The sequence below is a fragment of the Macadamia integrifolia genome, unplaced genomic scaffold (genome assembly GCF_013358625.1).
Source record: "Macadamia integrifolia cultivar HAES 741 unplaced genomic scaffold, SCU_Mint_v3 scaffold94, whole genome shotgun sequence".
NCBI lineage: Eukaryota > Viridiplantae > Streptophyta > Magnoliopsida > Proteales > Proteaceae > Macadamia > Macadamia integrifolia.
In genome coordinates this window covers 181,098-201,179 of record NW_024870588.1, presented here as the reverse complement: position 1 = coordinate 201,179, position 20,082 = coordinate 181,098, and the positions used below count along the sequence as shown (strand labels likewise).

The following is a 20,082-nucleotide window of genomic DNA, read 5'->3' as shown; positions in this document are numbered from 1 at the left end:
AGGACAGTCTGTAACCTCAATGGTATATTCAGAGGACAGATCATACTGCTTTTATTTTGGGTGAAGTCATCCATTTACTTTCTGTCATTTAAATTTACCAGGAGTTGGTTTGTTTTTTAAATTCTGGTACCAATGGTGGGATTCACGGCTTGTACCTGGGGCATACGCGCACTGTGGTTGTGAGTAGCACATAGCCTATGACCTAGTAATGTTGTTAGACTAATAGGATTAAAATAAATTGCATACATATAGGCGCATATGTGTTATGATTGTTTGTGTAGTTTTCCTTGTGTGGTCTTCTTTTCCACTTGCTGGGCTAGTGAGTTCATCCCAGGTGCACAACTCTTTTTAGGTGATTTTGCAGGTTACCTGCCTGGAGATCAGGAGCCGGGTCCCACTATGGAGTTTCCCTCTGAGCACTAGTAGATCCCTGATGAGTTCGAGCATGGTGCCGATTGCACGTGCGAGGATTGTGCTGCATGGCAATTGTGACTCCTAAGTGATTCTTTTGATTATTTTTTATGTACTCCATTTTTATTACTTGACGCTTAAATTGTTATATTTTTGTATATATATCTTGCCTTCGGGCCCAAATGTATATAACTTTTATGACTCAATTTGGGTATCAAGTACTTGAGAAACAATTACAGGTACTATTATGAACATGTCTTCCACTGAAAATACATGTCTTATCTTAGTTTAGTAGATGTATGATGTATTGCAATTACTGCATTATTGATCATGATAAGTTTGTGAGTTAACCAGAGTTAACTTGGTCACCGGCTGGGTTTTGTGCGAGCGGGGTATGAAAAAACATGCCTTTTAGTTGAAGACAAATGAAGTAGAAGAAATTTTATCCATGAAGTACAATTAAATTTGGGAATCTTTAGTTAGTCAAACACTTTCACAAAAAAAAGTTAATTGAAGTTGTATTTTAAAAACAAAATGAATTGACAAAACCATACTCGACTCATTTTATTCTTCATCGATCTTATTATTCATCATCCCCCCCCCCTTTATATGCATGAAAAAAGAAAAAAAAAATGAACATTAACTTAATACTCCAATTACTTATTTTTTTTATAAGAATAAAACTTAATTCTACCCATACAAGATTACATATAGAATCCATTCTTGTTACTTCATTATTTTGTACCAAGTCACATTAAAATTTTATTTTCTTTTGGATTAAGAAGAAATCATATTAAGAAATCAAATCTCGATTGTTAGAAATTGGATTTAAAAGTATACGGATAATAGAATTACGATAATTAGAACACTCACGTCATGTGTACTAACCTTGTATTGGGAGACAAGTTATCTATCTCATTAAGCAATTCAATTTGACCAAAGACATTTTCTAGGTAACAACTTTCTATGATAGATATTCTCTTGGAAAAATATCATAATGTATACTAATTTTATCAAAAAAAAAATTCACCTGAACGCGTTTTTGTTCATAGAGCCCAAAGATAATTCAATACTAAGAAGTGAAAAAGATGTTAAATATTTCATTTGTTTATGGTTTTACATTTTACTAAATCATGGTTACTCCTCTACTTTCTCATCATTCATTTCAAGTACTGGATTTTTATAGCCTTTTTTTTTTTTTTTTTGCTAACAATGGGTATTCATGTCTTCGGCCTGACTAGTCCTGCGGGCCCATATTGACCCTACAACTGTATAGACCGGGTCATACCGGGGTTGAATGAGAATCATTCAACTATCATTGAAAGCAGTGAAAAGCACTAAACACCCCTTTGTGAGTGGCCCAAGGTGTGCCTAGTGGGGGGTCGAACTTAGGACGTTCGAGTTTAAGACTCGTACCAATTTCATTGCGTACCAACTGCGCTACCCCCTTGGAATAGGGGGCTACTAACCTATTGTAAAATGTAATACCAAAATAGAGAATAAAACAATTTATTTATTTGTTGTAGCAATATCTACCCATTGCATGCCCGTGCTTGCCAACTTTGATAGATGGATTCTATAACATTGTTTTAGTAAAAAAACACCATGTTGAGTTGTGCTGAGAGGTCATTAATCTCCTTAAGATTGTAGATGTTCTTTATTGGTGTAACTAGGTTTCTTGTCAATCAACCTCCAAGATCAAACAATCCCAACTATAAGGCAAACAAGCTAGTAGTACTACACTCAATAACTAAGCCACCTCTTGGACTCCAAAGATTGTGCTCCATCCTCAACAAAACAAAAAGATGAAGACAGTAGGAAAGAAAGCTTTGAAAACGTTTTTGAGAGAATGAATGAGTGAATATGGGTTGCCAACCCACCCTATAATGGTAAAACGCCCTTTCAAGGTGACTATACGAAATGGTGTGAAAATTGGAATGTGTGCCCACAATTTAAGCTCCTTTGAAAATTCTGAACCAAGGGTTTTAGGTCTCTCCTACACATGGATGTGTATGTTAAAGGGTGTCAATTGGCTCGATCTCAGTTTAGTTTCGATTTTGTTTTGAGGGATGATGAGGTAAACCAAAACCGAATCAAGAACGACTCGATTTCATATTTGGATACTCAAGCTGATTTAATTTGGTTCGGCTCAGTTTTGGTTCCAATTCGGTTCTGTAATATGATTTTTATTTGGTTTTGTAACTTGGTTTTTAATTCGTTTATGTAAATGGTTCCACTCTTGGACCATAATTGTGATGGACCAAAGACCTTAATGGGCTCAAGTTATGGACAATATGGTTATTGTTAACTTTAAAATTATCTTACCATGTGAATATGTGTAACAAATTGCAAAAAAACACTTAAAAAAAAAAAAAAAAAAAGGGAATACTCATATACTCAAATCAATATTAATTCGGTTCGATTTAGTTTGAACTGAAGGTTCTTGTATCCTGAACTATAATCGAACTGAACCGAGATGAATACTAATATTCTCAAACCGAATTTAAACCAAATCAATTTGATTCAATTCGGTTCAATTTCAAAATCGATATCTGATTTCGGTTATAAATTGACACCCTTAATCTATGTGAATAGACAAACCCCATATAAATGGCCAAATGGGTATTTCCAAAGAGAAGGCACAGTTTTTTCAATTTAAATTTAAATTTAAACATAGGTGCCCCATGTCCAAAATAAATAAACCATTTGGCTGAAATCTGCATTGTCCTGGCCTGACTCGGTGCATGCGTGTGTGCCTGACTCGGTGCGTGCGTGCGTGCGCGCATTTGTGAAAAAAAAACCCCAGAAAAAAAACCACAGACCAACCCGGAACATAAAAGAGGAGCGATGCTCTCTTCAAAGAACATATATTATATGTATATTTATAAGCAAGTCCTCACCCTCGTTCATGAGCAATATGAGACTAAATTGTGGTTCTAACCTTTTGCTTTTTTTAAAAGTATATCCAACCTTCTCTTTTTTTAGGTAAAAAGAGTTCCAACCTTGAAGGCAGCTAAAAAGTGAGAGGGAATGCTTTCAAAACATATTTTGAAATTATAACACACAAAAATATAATATAACCATAGATTGATTTTTTTTTTTTTTTTTTTTTTTTTTTGAAGTGTTAGTATTTATTCTAACATATTAGGATAACACAGACTTTCTCAGTCAACTTCTTGCATTTTGCCGGTATTGGTTCTACAATAACATTTATTTGGTGCTTATATATACTAAATATTTGCTACGTAACAAATCATATGGACTCAAAATAATTATGTAGACAAGTAGATCTCAATGTGATATGCTCACGTGTTTAATTTCAATCCAAGTAGAATTACTAAAATGGAAAATAACAAATTTGAAAAAACATGACACATGAAAGTGCGCAGTAGCGATTAGAGTCCTTAGGCTTGTTTAGACATATATGGGGTATTTGATTGAATTTGAATCTAAAATTTAACACGTCATTATTCATATCATATATTCTCTATCCATCGATTGGAATAACCGTCGACTCATAAGTCCACATTGCATTATCAATGTGGATTACCAAAACACAAGAATGATTTTTTCCTCTCTTTAAACTTTTATTTTTAAATTATCTTTATTTTATTTTTTGTTTTTCAAAATATATCATTTAATATCAATTAGTACTTAGTAATGCACTAGTACTTAAGTGGGTGACCCATCTCACCGATCTCTTTTAGCATCCAATTATTTTCCCTCATAAGCTTTCCCAACCAATCCATTAACCCACCAATCAGATAGAAGAATATAACAGTGTCCTCAATGGTCCAACAATTTATATGCTACAATAAATCATGAGTCCTAAATGTGGATTGAAGATAATTTCCTCTTGATTCTAAGAGTTGGAAGTGGTTTTGTGTCTAGGAACATAAACTATGCTAGTTCTCTCATTTGTATTTTCTGATCTCCTAAAATTGAAAAAAGAGATGTCCTTTTACATGAAGAGAGAGATGGAAACATGAGAGCATTGATATAGGCCATGTTCTCAGACATAACTCTTTTTTTCTCTTTAAAAAATATAAGAGAGGGTTGTCAAAGCTTGCAATATAAGGGAGCACACCAATCAACGCACACTTAGACTATTCATCATAGGGCAGATGATGAGAAAGGAATTATAACGTAGCTCATGCTAGTCTCTCTAAGCAAGCAACATATGCTACACCAACATTCTCTATCTCTCTCTCCCCTCTCAACAGCACAAACCATGTTTCATGCTCCCCCATCCAAGTGTCAAGATTATATTGCCAGATCGTTAGAGGTTGATCCCAATTCTAATTGTTTTGACTTGTTCGATTTTTATACGAGGAGGGATTTTTTTTTTTTAAATAGGTTGAAACCCTAAAGGGAATTAAAATGGATCAATGTGACAACCATCAGGGTGGCATTCCACATCCAATTGCATAGAGCACTTGAACATGAACCCCAACACATGACGTGTGTTTCAGATCTAAACTGTCGGATATGCATTGTCACCTCTGCCGCACCATAATAGAACCCATCCAATCAAAACACCAGTTACGGGACTGATCCAGGTGGTTACCAATTCCCATGGGCCCAAAATAGATTGTTTAACCAAAGCCCTTCCTCGCGTGAAGCAAGAGAGTCAAACTTTTCAATCAAAACCTACTGGCAAGAATCAAATATTTATTTATTTTTAAATCAAAACCTACTGCGCGAGTGGAAAAATTTCCTGCAAAAGCAGACAGCCAGACGGCCCAGAGTCCCAGACACAACCTGAATAAGAACAAAGCAGAGATGGTCTTCAGGATGGACAGTTCAAATCGATTAGCATAGGGGCCACCGGTTATTATAACATGCTTCATCATCATCTTAGTATTCTAACTGAATCACTTTAACAGATGAAATCCACGTGTCACTTAACGATTTGTGATGACTTTCATCTGTTCTTTGGTTTGTTTATAAGTTTTTGACGAATTTCCATAACTACCCTAAATTTAGTAACAAATCCATCTATAGATTTGGCTTCTGCGTCACGTTTGAAAGGAAGTTCGAGGCCACGTCGGAGGAGGAAAGGAGTGGACAACTACCTCCTCTTCGTTTAAAGACGAAAAAGCGAAAAATAAAAATCTTACCTCGCGAAATCCTCGTCGAACAAGGCTTGTTCTAAACCTCTTTTTTCAAGTTTTATATATGAGAAGGGAAAAAGCCAGATCGGAAGTTGAAACCCTAGATCGATTATCAAGAAAATTTAGGTTTTCAAATTTGCTTTTCAATCTCTCCAGGTTGTCTTCTATTCATTCGTTCTGAATCAAGAAATTTAGTTAAGAAGTTGTGAGTTTTTGTATAAAGTTCGTATTTTTTGGGGGTGTTGTTCTGTTGGATTGGATTTGAGATTTCTGGTTTAGGTTAATTGAAGAGTAGTTGGATTGGATTTGAGATTTCTGGTTTAGGTTAATTGAAGAGTAGATGGCGGTCGAAGGTGGGGAAGAAGTTGATTATGAGAGCGATCCAGAGGAGGCGATGCTGACCTTGGCGATGCGGAGGAGGGAAGCGAGTGATGATGAGGAAGGAGATGGAGAGGAGAAAGAGAAGCCGCTGAGGAAGGATCTTAGGCCTGGGACCGTTTCGGATGGTGAATCGGAGGGTGAAGGTGGAGCACCTGCGTATGATGATGAAGAATCAGAGGAGGAGGAGGAGGAGGAGGTGGGAGAGGAAGAACACGAAGAAGAAGAAGTCGAAGAAACAGAGGAGGGAGAAGGGGAATTTGAGGGGAGAGCTGATGTCGATGCAGCTGATTTCGTGGTTCAGGTCGCAGCGCCGGGTTCTGTTGGAGACGGGGGAATATCAAGCGGTGAACCAAGCGAATTTCAAAATAACAACCAGAATCAGGTGGAAGATGAGAAGAAGGAGAATGAGCCATTCGCTGTGCCGACTGCTGGTGCTTTTTACATGCATGATGACCGGTTCAGAGACAATGGTGGCGGTCGAAGGTACTGATTTTATGCTTTGATAATTCTAGTTGTTTACCAAAAATTAATGCTTTATTAGTTTTGAGGGATACATTCCAAAACTACAAGGCAAACAATAAACTTTGACACTCATTATTGGCAACAATATTTGTTTCGAAGAATAGAAGTTGAAAATATAGATGAGCGAAAATGGCATATCCTTTTGGGTGCTTAATGATGTAGCATGCTTTCGTATTTGTTGGCTCGCATTTGGAATTTTGGTTTCCTGGCATTTTCTCGAAGATATATTCAAAATTTAAGATGACAGTGAATAAATGTATGTAATAATGTGATCATGCTAGGATAATCTCTTTATTCGATTTATATATTTGCCCAAATAATTGAGAATAAGAGCCAAATCTAGAAAGATCCTAGAATATGAAGTGTCCATGTATATAATTTGCATTAGTAGTATTAATAAGTGTTTTATTACCATAAGCAGTTCAGTGGTGTCCCAGAAGTGATTTGGCATTTAATGCATTTAAGATGGAGGAATATAGAGCATTTAAAGCATTTGAAGGGGAGAGTGAAAGGGAGAATTGGTAGTTTCTGTATAAAGTAAACTCCACATTTGTAAACATAGAAACTCTAACGAACAAAACACTATTTGTTGAATTTTCTTCTATTCCATCATCAATTTTTTTTTTTTGGGGGGGGGCTGTTGAGCCTTACATATATTTATAAAAATCAAACTGACCTGATCTAAAATGTAAATAGATAAAAGATGATAAGATAAAGTAGGAGTTCTTGATTGACTTAAACATCCTAAAAACAAGGATTACTAATAACTTTCAAACTGTCCCATAATACACATGCTATGTGGAGTATCTCAGACATACCATAAAATGAAATAAAATAAAAGAAGGCTACTTAAATTATGGTTTTTGACTATTAGAGTACCTTATCCAACCTAGGAAATCTGGAATTCTTGGAACTGAAGCTATTAAAAATTTCCAACTGGGCCCCAAGTATTGGATAAGCCTTATCTGGTTCACAAAACCAGATCTGAAATATCTCTTGGACCAAGGCTATGACCTGAACCAGAATTTGAACCAAACCAAATCTGATCCAACCCAATCCAGACCAAACCATACAAAACCAAACCGATCCTCCATTAGTGATTCTTGAAACTTGAATATATGTCTTACTTGAATCATTTTGTAACTGTTTATATAATGGATTTCTCATTGGTTTTGGTTACTGAGGTTTTGAGCAACAATGTTTCAGCTTGAATTACTTATGAATACTTTCATTATTAGTTGAATGATGTAAGGTATTAGTACTTACCCCCCCCCCCCCCCCACAAACAGGTAAAAGAAAAAAGAGCGTCATGGATCGTTTCCAAATTTGGATTGAGGTTCCCAAAATGTATTCCTTTCAAATCAATGAAGGGATTGGTTGGATTGGAAAGGAATGAACAAAGAGTTAATTGAATCTATTTAAGCCATCGGTGGAACAATATGAGCAGGTTTCAATATACACAGTCAACTAAAAAAGGGCGTACCCGGTGCATGAGGCTTCCACATGTGTGAGGTCCGGGGGCCGAGAACTACGCAGCCTTACCCCGAGAATGTCAAGAGGCTGTTTTGACAATATACACAGTCAATTCTGAATCTATAATCCAAGTAACCAGCAAACATTTTCTGGTCAGATACACTAATGAGAAATACCCCTGATTAGGTTTGGGGAATAATATGGAGGAGCTGATAAGCAAGTGACATAAGCATCTGAATGAATCTTATATCCTTTAGATAATTCTAATTCTATAAGAAAGATGGCATGCCAAATCCAATGTTATATCTGGGTATCACTGCTGACCCAATAGAATGAGGGGTAGGGTTGGATGGATTTCTTGAAAGTGTGAAATCTGAATGAATCAGTGGCAATGAAGAGAGACTGAGAACTGCAAATAACCCTGAAAGATAAATGCACTCTGCAACAAGCCTTGATTGTCTCAAAGACTGCACGAGCAAAGCTTTCTCTAACTTAAAATAAATTTTATATTGTTAAAGAACTTCTGTGTGAGCCATATGTAAGCTATTCTTGAAAAAGTGACAGGACAACCTTTTTTTTATTACAAGTATAAGGATCAGTTTTAGTGTGAAATGACGATGGTAGAAATACTGCATAATTCCGTAAAGAGCCACCAGAAGCTGAAATGCAACAGAAGAGAAATTTTGGGAGTGGGTTGCACTTTGTTAGAGATTGAACCCATTGTAATTCTTTTAACTCTAGGAAAATATTTCCTACTTGAGGCTTTTCATTTCATGGGGAACAGCTAACTTTCTTGATGGTATGAAAATTAGTATAATTTCAAGTGAAAATCTACACAAATCCTTTTGTGGATATGATAAATATTTACCTCATGACCCTTGGATGCAATATATCTTCTGGTGTCAAAAGCATTTCAAGCTAATCTTCCCCTTCACCACTTATCTGTTGATAATTTCGTCACCTTTACATACGAGTTTCTGGGGTTTCCTACACGTAGGAGCTGTTTGGTTAGAAGTGAAAAGAAGTGAAGTAAAATTGAAACAAAAACGAAATGGATATTTTAATAATTGTTACCTCGAAAAATTGTGTAACTAATGTAGGCACATAATAAATATGGAAACTAATTTGTACTTTATTTTTTCAACCAATATTTTGTTGGAACTTTTTTTGCCTCCTACTTTCTCTATATTGTGGGCCCTGTTTTCATATCACTTTGCGTCAACTCTCCTTTTGTCCAAACATTCTAATTGGAAGTTTCTTTACTTCATTTTACCACTGAATTTTATTTTGTACTTCATTTCACTTTATTCTTACCCAAACAGGGCTCTTACTGTTGATTTTCTATGTACTGCATTCAGGCGCACTCCTGGTGGGCGGAAGTTGTGGGAATCAAGAGATGACCGGAAGTGGGGGCATGATAAGTTTGAAGAGATGAATTCCTTGGAAACACACTATGAAGATGTCAGTATTTTCATTGATACTGTCTGCATGACAATTGGGGGATTTTTGTTTCCTAGTCATTTTATTTATTTATTTTTTTCTGGTGGTGGGAACTGGGAAATTATATTATTATTCCTGCGTGGAACAGAACCACAAGCTCCTAAATTTGACGAAATTGTTAGACCGCATTTCTATTCTTCTTCTGGGTATAATTGGGTAAGCAAATGGGATTCTGGCTCATAGGCTTCCAGAAGCCTGCTTTTTGAAAGCAAAAAAGGCGAGGATAGTTGTTTTGGAATATTTGCTGCTTAACTTATGAGAAGCTGAGAAGCATGCGTCTCCTCTGCTCCTTCTCACATGAGAGGTGGTAAAGATTCCAAACCAACTCCTCCCAGTTGCAGCCATATTTTTGCCCTTGAAGTTGGCTTCTGGGACCTCCCCTGTGAAGCTTAACCAGACATGAACTTTTGCTTATCAGAAAGTTTTAACAATTCTGACCGATTTCATTTATTCTAGTACTTTTCTTTTTTTTTTTTGTTTCAATTTTGTCCAGGATCAAATTAATTCTTTATTCAATTATTCCTGAACTGCATTGACTTCTTTCTGGCTATTTAGTTTGGTGGCAATTATTTCTCACTTGTTTTGTATGTTTAGGTGAGGAGAAAATCTAAAGGTCATTATCGTGGTCGTGGGAAGAACCGAGGTATGGACCATGGGTTTGCAAGAAGAAGCAGGTCTAGAGGTTATGACAACAGTAGCAATCAAAACCGTACTTCTAAGGCAGTGAGAGGGAGAGGGCCCAGAAGGTATGAACCTCCTGCGAAGAACAACATTGAGCCTCCAATGAATCGAAACAAACAGTGAGTCAAAATATCAAGCTCCTTAGCCTTTGTTACTCCCCCCTCCCTGGATGTCCCTCTATTCTTTAGACTGTATTTTGACATTCATTTTTTTTTAAAGTTCTGGGAAAGCAGGTCAGACAACTTCAAATGTTAGTTCAGGGAGAGTACCCGCAAATGCATCAAGTGTACAATCAGATCCAGTTCCTCCCAGGAAAAATGTTTTTGCATCAAGCTTGAGTTCTGCTTCTCCTCCATTTTATCCATCTGGTTCGTCCAATCAAGACATCTCTGTACCACAGAAAAGGGATGTACCATCTGGAAATGGCAGTAGGAACCTTTCACCTTCTGGAATGGAGGATAATTATTCTTCACCCCAATCCAATGCATTGCTCAGAGGGAAAAATGTGGCTGATCCTACTGGTCTCGACAGGCTTTATATTGATGAGTCGGTTTGTACAGTTTCTGGGAAGCCATTAAGCAATCTGCAGATGCAGGCTTCTGGAACCTCGCACATTATTACAACTCAGGCTCTTCATTCCAGGGCCCAGGGAAGGGGTGTAGCTAGCCCAGGACAGATCAGTTATCAGCCAACCCCACCTCTTAACCAGGTTAGAGTCTCTGCACAACCCTCTTCTGTTCAGCTGAGGCCTGTTCAAATTCCAGTCCAGTCTTTGCGAGCTTCTAGTCAGCAGTTGGGTCAGCGAGCAGGTGGTGGATCTCAAGCCTCTTCTCCACCAAAAGCTGCATCAAGGAATTCTCCTGAACCTGGAGAATCAGAATCTCCTCCAGGCTCAAGTAAGTCCAAGTCTGCTATAGTTGGAAAAGGGAAAGGCAACATCCAAAGCAGTGGAAGAGGGTCTTTTCTGTACAATGGTGCTCAGGTTATTGGAGCCACTGGGACGATGGGCGTTGTTCGTGGTGATCAAAGCTTTCCTGCCACTGCAGCACTTTTGCCTGGTAAAGATGCCATAATATATTAATTTAATTTTTCATTTCGAACTCTTGTTGGGCATGGCTTGTACTCCCAGTGGGTGCACCTGTTGATAGGTCCTGCATAGTTATATATGAGCAGATATATGATTGTGACATTTTTTTATGGGTTTATTTCGAGTCTGCATCATAAGTTGATCAGCTGTTGAATGACGCATTGTTTTATTTGAGTTGATAACATGTTTAATTCTGTTGTTATTAATATTTTGATGTTTGGATCTGCAGTTATGCAATTTGGAGGTCAGCATCCTGGTGGTATTCCTGCTGTTGGTATGGCACTTCCTGGATATGTTGCGCAGTCACAACTTGGTTTTGGGAATTCTGATATGACGTGGTATGTTAATCCCTCTCTCTCTACCCCCTCCTCCATCCCTGGGGTGTTCCTATGATTCTTTGATGCTAAACAAAGATGATCTTATTAATTTAGGTTAATATAATCTTGTTTCTGATCAGCAAGAAGAAAGAAGTTGAGTTAGATTAATATATTATTGTTGCTGATTTGATTTATGCCTGTTGGTAACTAATTTATTTAGTTTCTCCTGGGCTAAAGATGCTATTTTAGTTTTTTATTTGATAATATGTTCATCTTTGTATATAAGAGGTGATGGATTTCTATTTCCTTTCATTCAGGGTACCAGTCTTGGCTGGTGCTGCAGCAGGGGCTTTAGGAGCTACATATTGTTCTCCTTACCTTGGTGTTGATGGTGGTTATTGTGCTCGTCCATCAGGGCAGGCATCTTCCTTGGGTCCATCTGGGTAAGTAGCAATTCCTTTACTTTTAACCAGTTCATAAAGTTCAATTTTCTTGTATTTTTCAACTTAACAGGCTTTGTATTCGAAAAATTGATGACAGATGTTGACATGATCCTGTTTGTTTTCTAAAATACGTGTACTAATAGCTCTTGAAAATCAGTTGTTCAATTATGGTCAAATTTTATGTAGCAAAAAACAGTTTCGTGGTGTCCTTTAGATTTATGTTTCTAGTAGTTATTAGTTGACTAAATTATGAGTGTTCAAGAAACTATATTGTCTATCAGTGTCAGCTGTCAAGGAATAAACAACTTGGCATGGTGTTTGTACCCGTTCTCGACTGAGAGCCTCTGAAGATTTGTGTTTCTTATCTAGATATGTTTGTAATATTTAGCCATTTATTGTCTTTGTTGTAGTATATTCTTTTATTTTTCTTCATTTCAGCTTGTCTTTCTTCGTATACCACCCCCACCCCTCTTTTGTTTCTTAGCATTGAACTATCTGGCCAGTCTATTGCTGTCTTTTTTCAAAATTTGAAAAGTATCCTTATTGTTGAATTCTCGTGCAGCAAAGAAACAAGTCCAAGCAAACCTAATACTGTGTGGAGGAATCCTCAGAGACCTGGTAAGGCATTTGAACATTCAATTTGCGTTGCTTTTGATGCGGCTGTAGGTTTTTTCTGAAGCTGCACCTTGTTTTTGGCATGATCTTTTAGCTTTACTAAATGGTCTTTCTTGCAGAACTTGTAAATGATGAGTTTGGGCAACGTCAAAACAAGCCTCGTAGGTATATTGAAATGCTTTACCTTATAGTGAATATTCACAAGATTTTATCCTTCAAACATCTAGAATTAACTAATGATCTACCTTTCGCTACTGTTGGTCCTATTTCTATTTTGAACTTTTATTCGATTTGACTACATCTCTTTTTCTGAATGATATGGTTGCTCTCTGCAGATATTCGGAGATGAACTTTGGCCAGTGAAGTACATAGATAAGATTGAGTAAATTTGAATAAGCACCTAAGGTCAGCTAAGTTGCTCTTGTCAGTAACATTAGTGGCATGCATTTGGCACTGTAAGCTTCAGTTAATGTTTAATATTTTGGTGTTTCAGGCCTTATCCGGGCCTTGTGATCTCCAGCTTTTGTTTGGAGCACTTTGGGGAGCAATTTGTCGAGAGATATGCTAGGTAGGTAATAGTTTTCAGCTTCTCTAGTATTCTCCTAGTTATGTCTCTTTTAAAATAATTGGTTATATAATGGTGTATTTATAATGCAATTAATTTTTTTTTTTGTGTGCAATCCTACCGAGTGCCTATGGCCGTTAGGGGTAGGGGTAGGTGGATGGGCCTGGAGGGGGCTACCACAGGGGGGGAATGTGTGAGGGGAGGCTTGAACACAAGACCTGCTGGAATGGGGTAAAAAGAGGGGGAGAGGGGTTATTATTGTGTAGTTTGTGGCCTTAGCTAGCTGGCCTCACGCTAGTCCAGGATACTGTTGCTGAGATGCTCGGATTTATTTCAAGTAATTTTTAAATAATTGTGAACTGTACAGAATTATAGTGGTCCAGAGTCTAGCAGGAAATTATTGTGAATGATGGTTGCAATAACAAAACTTCTTTCTTATTTGTTCAAAAATTCGTTATGTTAAAAAAGGAAAAGGGTTTTAGGCTTGGAATCATAGTTGTCAAAGCGTTTGGCGACCCAAGGCATTGGAGAGGGGTCAAAAACTAGGCACACCAAGAAGGCGCCTTGGCCATCCAAAAAAAAACTCTTGGACATGCAGGCTCGGTGTCTAGGCGACGCCTTGACAACTATGCTTGGAATTAAGAGGTGTAAGTTATTTTACATAAGTGACCTCTTGCTCCATACTGCCTACAACTTGGGACCTTGAACATGTCCACCTGTGTTGACTTTTTGCAACTGGATTTGTTAAATAGCTTATTTGATGCAGTGATGCTTTTGGCCTGATGGGTGGTTACAGGAGAGTGATGGTGAATATTATTGGAAAAGATTTATTATCTACAAATTGCATCCATTATAATCGCTGAAGGGTGATTTGGAGGTTACCTGTCTTAATAGCTGTTTTTTCAAGAGGTGTAATATGTTATCTTGATATTTGGATTATTGGGTTCTTTCTAAAGAGTAGTGGAATGAATGATATGATCATATTGTGCTGTAGGGTTCTACATTAGAATTACTGGGAGTGGATCATTGTGGGGTTTATTTTTTCTTCCTCCTGAGAACCCATGATCTACCATCGTTTTTATTTTGCATCCTTGTGACTTGTGAGAACCCATGACCAACTGTTCAACCTCATTGTACGTCAATCCTCTGGCTACTTAGAAGGCTAGGCCAATTATTAACATGCTATAGAGATTTGGAACACCACCTCCAAAGAACATCTGCTTTTAGTATCCATGTGGTGCAAAAACTAACTTTTCCATGTTTTTCTTTGTGCAGTTATTAACAAACGCCCGCTCATGCTGCGGTTGATTTCAGAAGAGCATTGCAGCTTGACGGGTGGCAGTTCCTTGTTGAAATGTGCGGTAGGATATGTGACAGAAACCTTGATTTTCTTTATGAGCATATTGTTGTGAATGAAATTTGAATATGGTTATCTTAATCCTCGTCGGTGCCACTGGTTTTTTTCCCAGGTTCTTTGGCTTGTTGGTTTTTTCGTTTGTGAAGCTTGTGGGAAACGTAGTGAGCTTCTTCAAGAATGATACTCTAGAAGGAGAGAAAAAAAAAAAAAAAAAAAACCAAAAGAGAAAAAAAAAAAGGATTGCTGTTATTGGTTAGTGAAGTTATTAATATGTTTTCCCATCCATATCTCGATGATATTTGTTGATCTGTGGAGATTATAAGTATGGTTGGCTATATGGTTATATACTTCTCTTTTCGTTTATGATTGCTGATCAAACTATTACTGTAAGTACATATCTTTATTTAGATGGCGTTCTCTATGTTGTGTGGTTTCTTCTCGTATTGGGGACTTAAGAAGCTACTGAGAGAATCCTGAGTGGAAGACTAGATAAATGACTTGTATCTGAGTTCCCAATTTATGGTTGCGGTTTTGTTGTTGTGTTGTGCTTTATACGGTTTGGTAACCATAGCCTTTGCCATTTTACTTTCTATTGAGTTTTAACGAAGTTGCGACCTGCAGATGCCACCACAGACCCAGGTTGATTACATAATTTTAATTAGATTTTATAATCAGGTTAAGTTCTTATTCATGAATTACAATCTTTTGTGACAACTAGGTTTTGAGTAGTAGTTACAACTCTATAGAAGCAATTACAGATGCATTCCCAATCATAGTGGAGTTTGTACAGATTCATCTGGTTGATTTTAATCTATTTTGATTGATTCATTTCAAATTCTTAATCCAGATTGGTTTGAGCAGACACCTACTCAGCAATAGCAGAATAGGATAATCTTATTTGTTTTGCTGGACATTCCTGTGTGTCTTGGCAGCTTTCAAGGCTGGCATTTCACAAATTGCAAATTGGTCCAAACCTAGTGTACTATTAGTCCATGTTTCTGGTCTTTCTTTTCTTTCTTTTTGAGAAAAGAAAATAAACTACTTTATATTATAGGTGTAATATCCATATTAGTGTTTGTACATCTAATCTGGGAATGAGTAGACAACGGGAGCCAAGCAAAATGTTTGGCAAAAAGTACCACTTTGTTGCTAGGCCTAGCTTCAACAAAATGATGCGGGGGTCAAAATGTACATAAAAAAAGTAGATGGTATGCTCAAAGGCCACAATGTGGTACTAGGAATTCAAAATGGTTCGAAATCATCGGCATCACCCCAAACGTCATCAAACCGCCATCCCATCTTCTTTAGCTTGCTTCAGTCCAAATAGTAGAGCCTTGGTGCTTGTTTCAATATGGTCTCTTGTTATCACATGGTTTGTCATTGTCATTAATGAGGTACACATATTTTTCTGAAATAAGCAATTAGCTCAGCCAAATAACCTAGAGTTTTTATCAACAAAACGTTGAACAAACTAGGATAACATTTTTTACCAAAAAAAAAAAGAAAAACTAGGATGACATTGTTTGTATTGGGGATTGGAGGTATCCTGGTAATAAAAGTTGGGGGTATCTAAAGCTCGGGGTTGCATTTTATATAATTCGTTAATCCAGAATCTTGCATTCTTCAAAATAATGGTTGGGTTTGGCTTTTCTTTTGAGAAGGTGATCGAGTTCCTGTGTTTTCAAATAAAATAACAGACAATTATAAAAATTTGAAAAAAAATCATTTATGTAAGTGATAGGGATAGTGTTGGAATTAAAGAAATACACAGTGAGATGCTGGGAGGAAGATGCTGAAAAAAAAAAAAAAAAAAAAAAATCAATGTGCAACCCCAATGGGCTCGAAGCCCAAATTCTCTTGATAAAGTCTCGAGAGAGAAATGTATACTAAGTTGTTTCATGATGGGAATGACAGAAACTACATGTTGGTCATCTCTCCAACAGGTTTTTTGTAGGAAGCCCGTCGAGAACAAGTCTCCGAAAAATCAGTACGTAGCCCGGAGGTTTTCCTCTTGTGTTTTACTTTATCCTTACAAGTTAGAAAATAATGATTTTCTAGTTGCTTAGGAAAATAAGAAAGCACCAAAAAAACAAAAATGATATATAAGATTGAATTGAAAATAATCTATAAATAGACACGATTAATGGATAAAATTGCCACAAAATTAGAATGCGATAATACCAAAAGAAAAGCCAGTGGTGTCAAATTGCTGATGCTACATCCTCAGTGTTCCCTGCCCTTTAGAAAAACGGCACAAGAACATTTACATTTGAAACGTTTAGTTATGTCATATTGAGTAGTTTTCACGGTTTCTAAAAAAAAAAAAAAGAGTAGTTTTCAGTTTTCACGGTCACCATTAGGTAAATGCGAATTAATTCAAAAAAGTTAATGGGTTTTTCTCTTTTTTTGACACCCATGTGTCAAAAAATTTGTAATTTTATTTTTTTGTCATTTTTTTTTCCAACGAGGGTAAATATTGTAATTTCACATAAAAAAGTGCATTAAATAAAATGGCTTAAGGGAAAGTGTGTTTTCAGTCAATTGAGATCCCCGGATCTTTGGAGGTCTACCTTTCTTACAGACTAAAGGTTGTATGTGTGTTTTTTCGCCTGATGGGGCTTAATATAATTCCCCCTTTATGGGGGCATTTGCACAAAAAAAAAAAAAAAAAAAAAAAATTGTTTTCACTCACCCCCTAACTAGGGGTGTCAACCCTAGCTTGAAATAGTGAAATCGGACCAAACCAACCTAAACCAACCTGGCCATAAGAACTTCATAGACTACAACCACTTCACATACCTATACATACCTTAGTTGTAAAATTTTCACCTCTTCACATTCGCCGGACAAGGAATTGTAGATGGAAGAATAGGATTTCAGGATTTGGGATTTGGGATTTTAGGGTGAAGATGTAATAAGGGTAAAATAGTCTTAAGATTTAAGATGTTTTAGTTCAAGATATATTAAGGGTAAAATAGTCTTTTCTATTTAAAAAAAAAAAACTAACATTTCACTCATGGTGTAACAACACGTCCATTAAATTTGATCTTTTATTAAAAAATTACTTTGTGGCTCTAAGAAAAAAAAAAAAATGAAATGCCTTCAAACTGAGCCTTGATTGATTCATTGCTTTGTTCACTATTTTTCGAAGGGCTAAGTTCCTTGTCCAACTGCATAGCATATACTGTTACATCTCCATCTCTATCTCTTTCCTCATCTAATGGGGAGTAAATATGTCATTTCATAGACGGAAAGAGAGGGAGATATACCATGCAGCCAAAGGACATTATCCTTTTTCCAAAAAGTTTAAATATTTTAGAATGAGAATGGAATGGATCAGTTAAGATTGGCAAGAATTCCAACTATGGTTCACAAATCCATAGAACTGCACATTTAAGATTTGCTACCCAATCAAAGACAGCGGTCTTTTAAAAATTTTTGGAGATGGCGTGGGTGAAGGGAAGGAACATACAATTCCATTGGGATCCACAGTGGAATAGTAAAGGATGGCTGGACAATTAGGCTCTGTACTGTAACATTCTAAAAAATCAATTCTGTTGTTTTTTTATTTTTTTGGAACAGAAATAGAGTAAAAGTTGTATGGTGAGTCCGGTTCAATTTCTTGTTTTTTTGTAATGAACCGGCACTTTTTAAGTTTTAGAATTCATTTTTTGAAGCATGAAAACCAAGCTTCTCACGATCAGAATCTATTCTGATCAAAAGGCGCTGAATGAAAAGTCCGACTTAAGTACGAAAGGGCAAAATCGACATTTGCCCTTAAAACATAAAAACACTTAAAACTTCAGTCGACCGAACCCTAAAACTCATTCTCTTTCTTGGAATACCAGAAGAGAGACACAAGAGAAACCCCTTCCTCCTTCCTCCTTCCTCCTTCCTCCTTCCTCCTTCCTCCTACGTCCTTCTCCTTCGTCCTTCCTAACAGTCACTTCCCTCTTCCTTCCTCATCTCTTCATTCTCCTTCGCTCGAAACCCATCCCTAACCTCCCTCACTGGAAACGAAAATCGGTGATTCTTCATCATCCCTAACCTCCTCGACCAGCGGTGGACACTCCAAGCTCTCCTGGACCAGCGGCGGACACTCCAAGCTCTCCTCGACCAGCGGCGGACACTCCAAGCTCACCTCGACCAGCGGCGGACACTCCAAGCTCACCTCGACCAGCGGCGGACACTCCAAGCTCCTGCAGAAATAGGTTAGAAACAGAGAAACCCCCTGCTTACCTGCTTTGATGTTGTACAGATGGAAGAGCATTTTCATCTCTTTTCAGTGATGATCTCTTCTTACATTTTCCTTTCATTTAGTTAGTGAGATGCTGAAAGGAAAAGACTGCCCTTTTTCGTTTTTGATTTTCTCTTTTAGGGCCCTATTTTCTCCAGCAAAGCAGCTTCAATATTTGCAGGAGATTCATCATTAGGACTCGATAACATAGAAATAATACTCAATAATATACTTTCAACAGTAAGAACAGGTGACCATCTCTCACTAGCAAGTTCATAGCCATTAGGATCTTCACCAGGAGGATGAAGTATTGATATACAAACTTCACCATCAGGATAAACATTAGGATGCCACATCTCTGAAACAAAATTTAATGATGGAGGACGAAAAGGGTATTCTTCAGGAAACCTCATGATTGCATTAAAACAACCCCATTCATAGAGAGTATCCATTGGTCCTATTATATTAACACTCCATTCATATATGTTGTTTTCATCTACTAAACCCACAGAGAAACCTTCCACTGGATGCTTCAACAGATCTTTAAGTTGTTGTTGAAGGAGAAGGCTTGTTTGAGCAGTTTCTGATTTTGTTGTTGCCATTGGAGAACAGAACAGAACAGAACAGAATAGATCAGATCAGATCACAGAACAGAACAGAGATTGAAACTTTGGAGCAGAAGGGTTTGAAGTGAGATTGATCGATGGGGTTTTGCTTTGTTTTTATAGAGGCAGATCCGTATATTATTAGTCAAAAACTGATTAGGATTTAGGAGTCTTTAACTCCTAGTGGAGGAAGGATATATGGGAACTTGGTAGATTCCTGATTTCACTTTCCAATTCAATGACTGAAAAAGTCCAGTTTCAAATAAGAAAGTTATTGCAAAGAGGAATCCTTTCGGCTCCGGTTGTAAAGAAAAATAAAAAGGAAAGTATTAATTTGCAAACTTATTGAAATAAAAAAGGAAACTTAATGTAATCTTTATCGAACATAAGAAAGGGGTTTAGAAGTAACTTGGGAAGTAAATCGTTACAATGTTAGGGAGAAAAAAATGCAAAAAGCATTTTTTTTCAGGTTTCTCTCTGCTTATGTTGAGCTTCTGATTTGGTAACTAAATTAGAATCTCGCTGCTGTTTTTAGTATCTTTTCTGGTTCTGTGTTTTGGTTGGCAGCTTACATTGGAGTGACTGGGTAACTCTGTAAAACTAGAAATCAGTTTCTGGTACAACCCTTGATTCTATGGTTCTTCCTTTGCTGTGTGGTGGCTTAGATCACTGATTCTGCTGATGGGTCTTTCCTCTTTCCTTAATTTTGGGTGTTTGGAGCTTCAAATTAAAATTCTGTAGCGTGTTTTAGGACCAGGAAGTCTTTTTTTTTTT

At 37.0% G+C, this 20,082-nt stretch overlaps 2 protein-coding genes across 3 annotated transcripts; one reads left to right on the top strand and one right to left on the bottom strand.

Moving 5' to 3' along the window:
• Positions 1 to 5,459: 5,459 nt before the first annotated feature.
• On the top strand, positions 5,460 to 15,018 carry LOC122070516 (protein MLN51 homolog). 2 transcript variants are annotated; one of them, XM_042634681.1, is made up of 13 exons: positions 5,460 to 5,804; positions 5,850 to 6,389; positions 9,260 to 9,362; positions 9,996 to 10,201; positions 10,302 to 11,140; positions 11,399 to 11,507; positions 11,804 to 11,929; positions 12,492 to 12,547; positions 12,664 to 12,709; positions 12,880 to 12,949; positions 13,038 to 13,112; positions 14,385 to 14,470; positions 14,579 to 15,018. In XM_042634681.1, the coding sequence occupies exons 2-10, from the start codon at positions 5,866 to 5,868 to the stop codon at positions 12,905 to 12,907; spliced, it is 2,037 nt and encodes a 678-aa protein (XP_042490615.1). In that variant the 5' UTR covers positions 5,460 to 5,804; positions 5,850 to 5,865; the 3' UTR covers positions 12,908 to 12,949; positions 13,038 to 13,112; positions 14,385 to 14,470; positions 14,579 to 15,018. The 2 variants fall into 2 exon arrangements, with proteins under 2 accessions (XP_042490615.1, XP_042490616.1); XM_042634682.1 differs by lacking the exon at positions 5,460 to 5,804 and having other exon boundaries at positions 5,826 to 6,389.
• Positions 15,019 to 18,411: 3,393 nt separating this feature from the next.
• LOC122070517 (ubiquitin-conjugating enzyme E2 7-like) lies at positions 18,412 to 19,479 on the bottom strand. The gene has a single exon (XM_042634683.1). The coding sequence runs from the start codon at positions 19,303 to 19,305 to the stop codon at positions 18,841 to 18,843; it is 465 nt and encodes a 154-aa protein (XP_042490617.1). The 5' UTR covers positions 19,306 to 19,479; the 3' UTR covers positions 18,412 to 18,840.
• Positions 19,480 to 20,082: the final 603 nt, after the last annotated feature.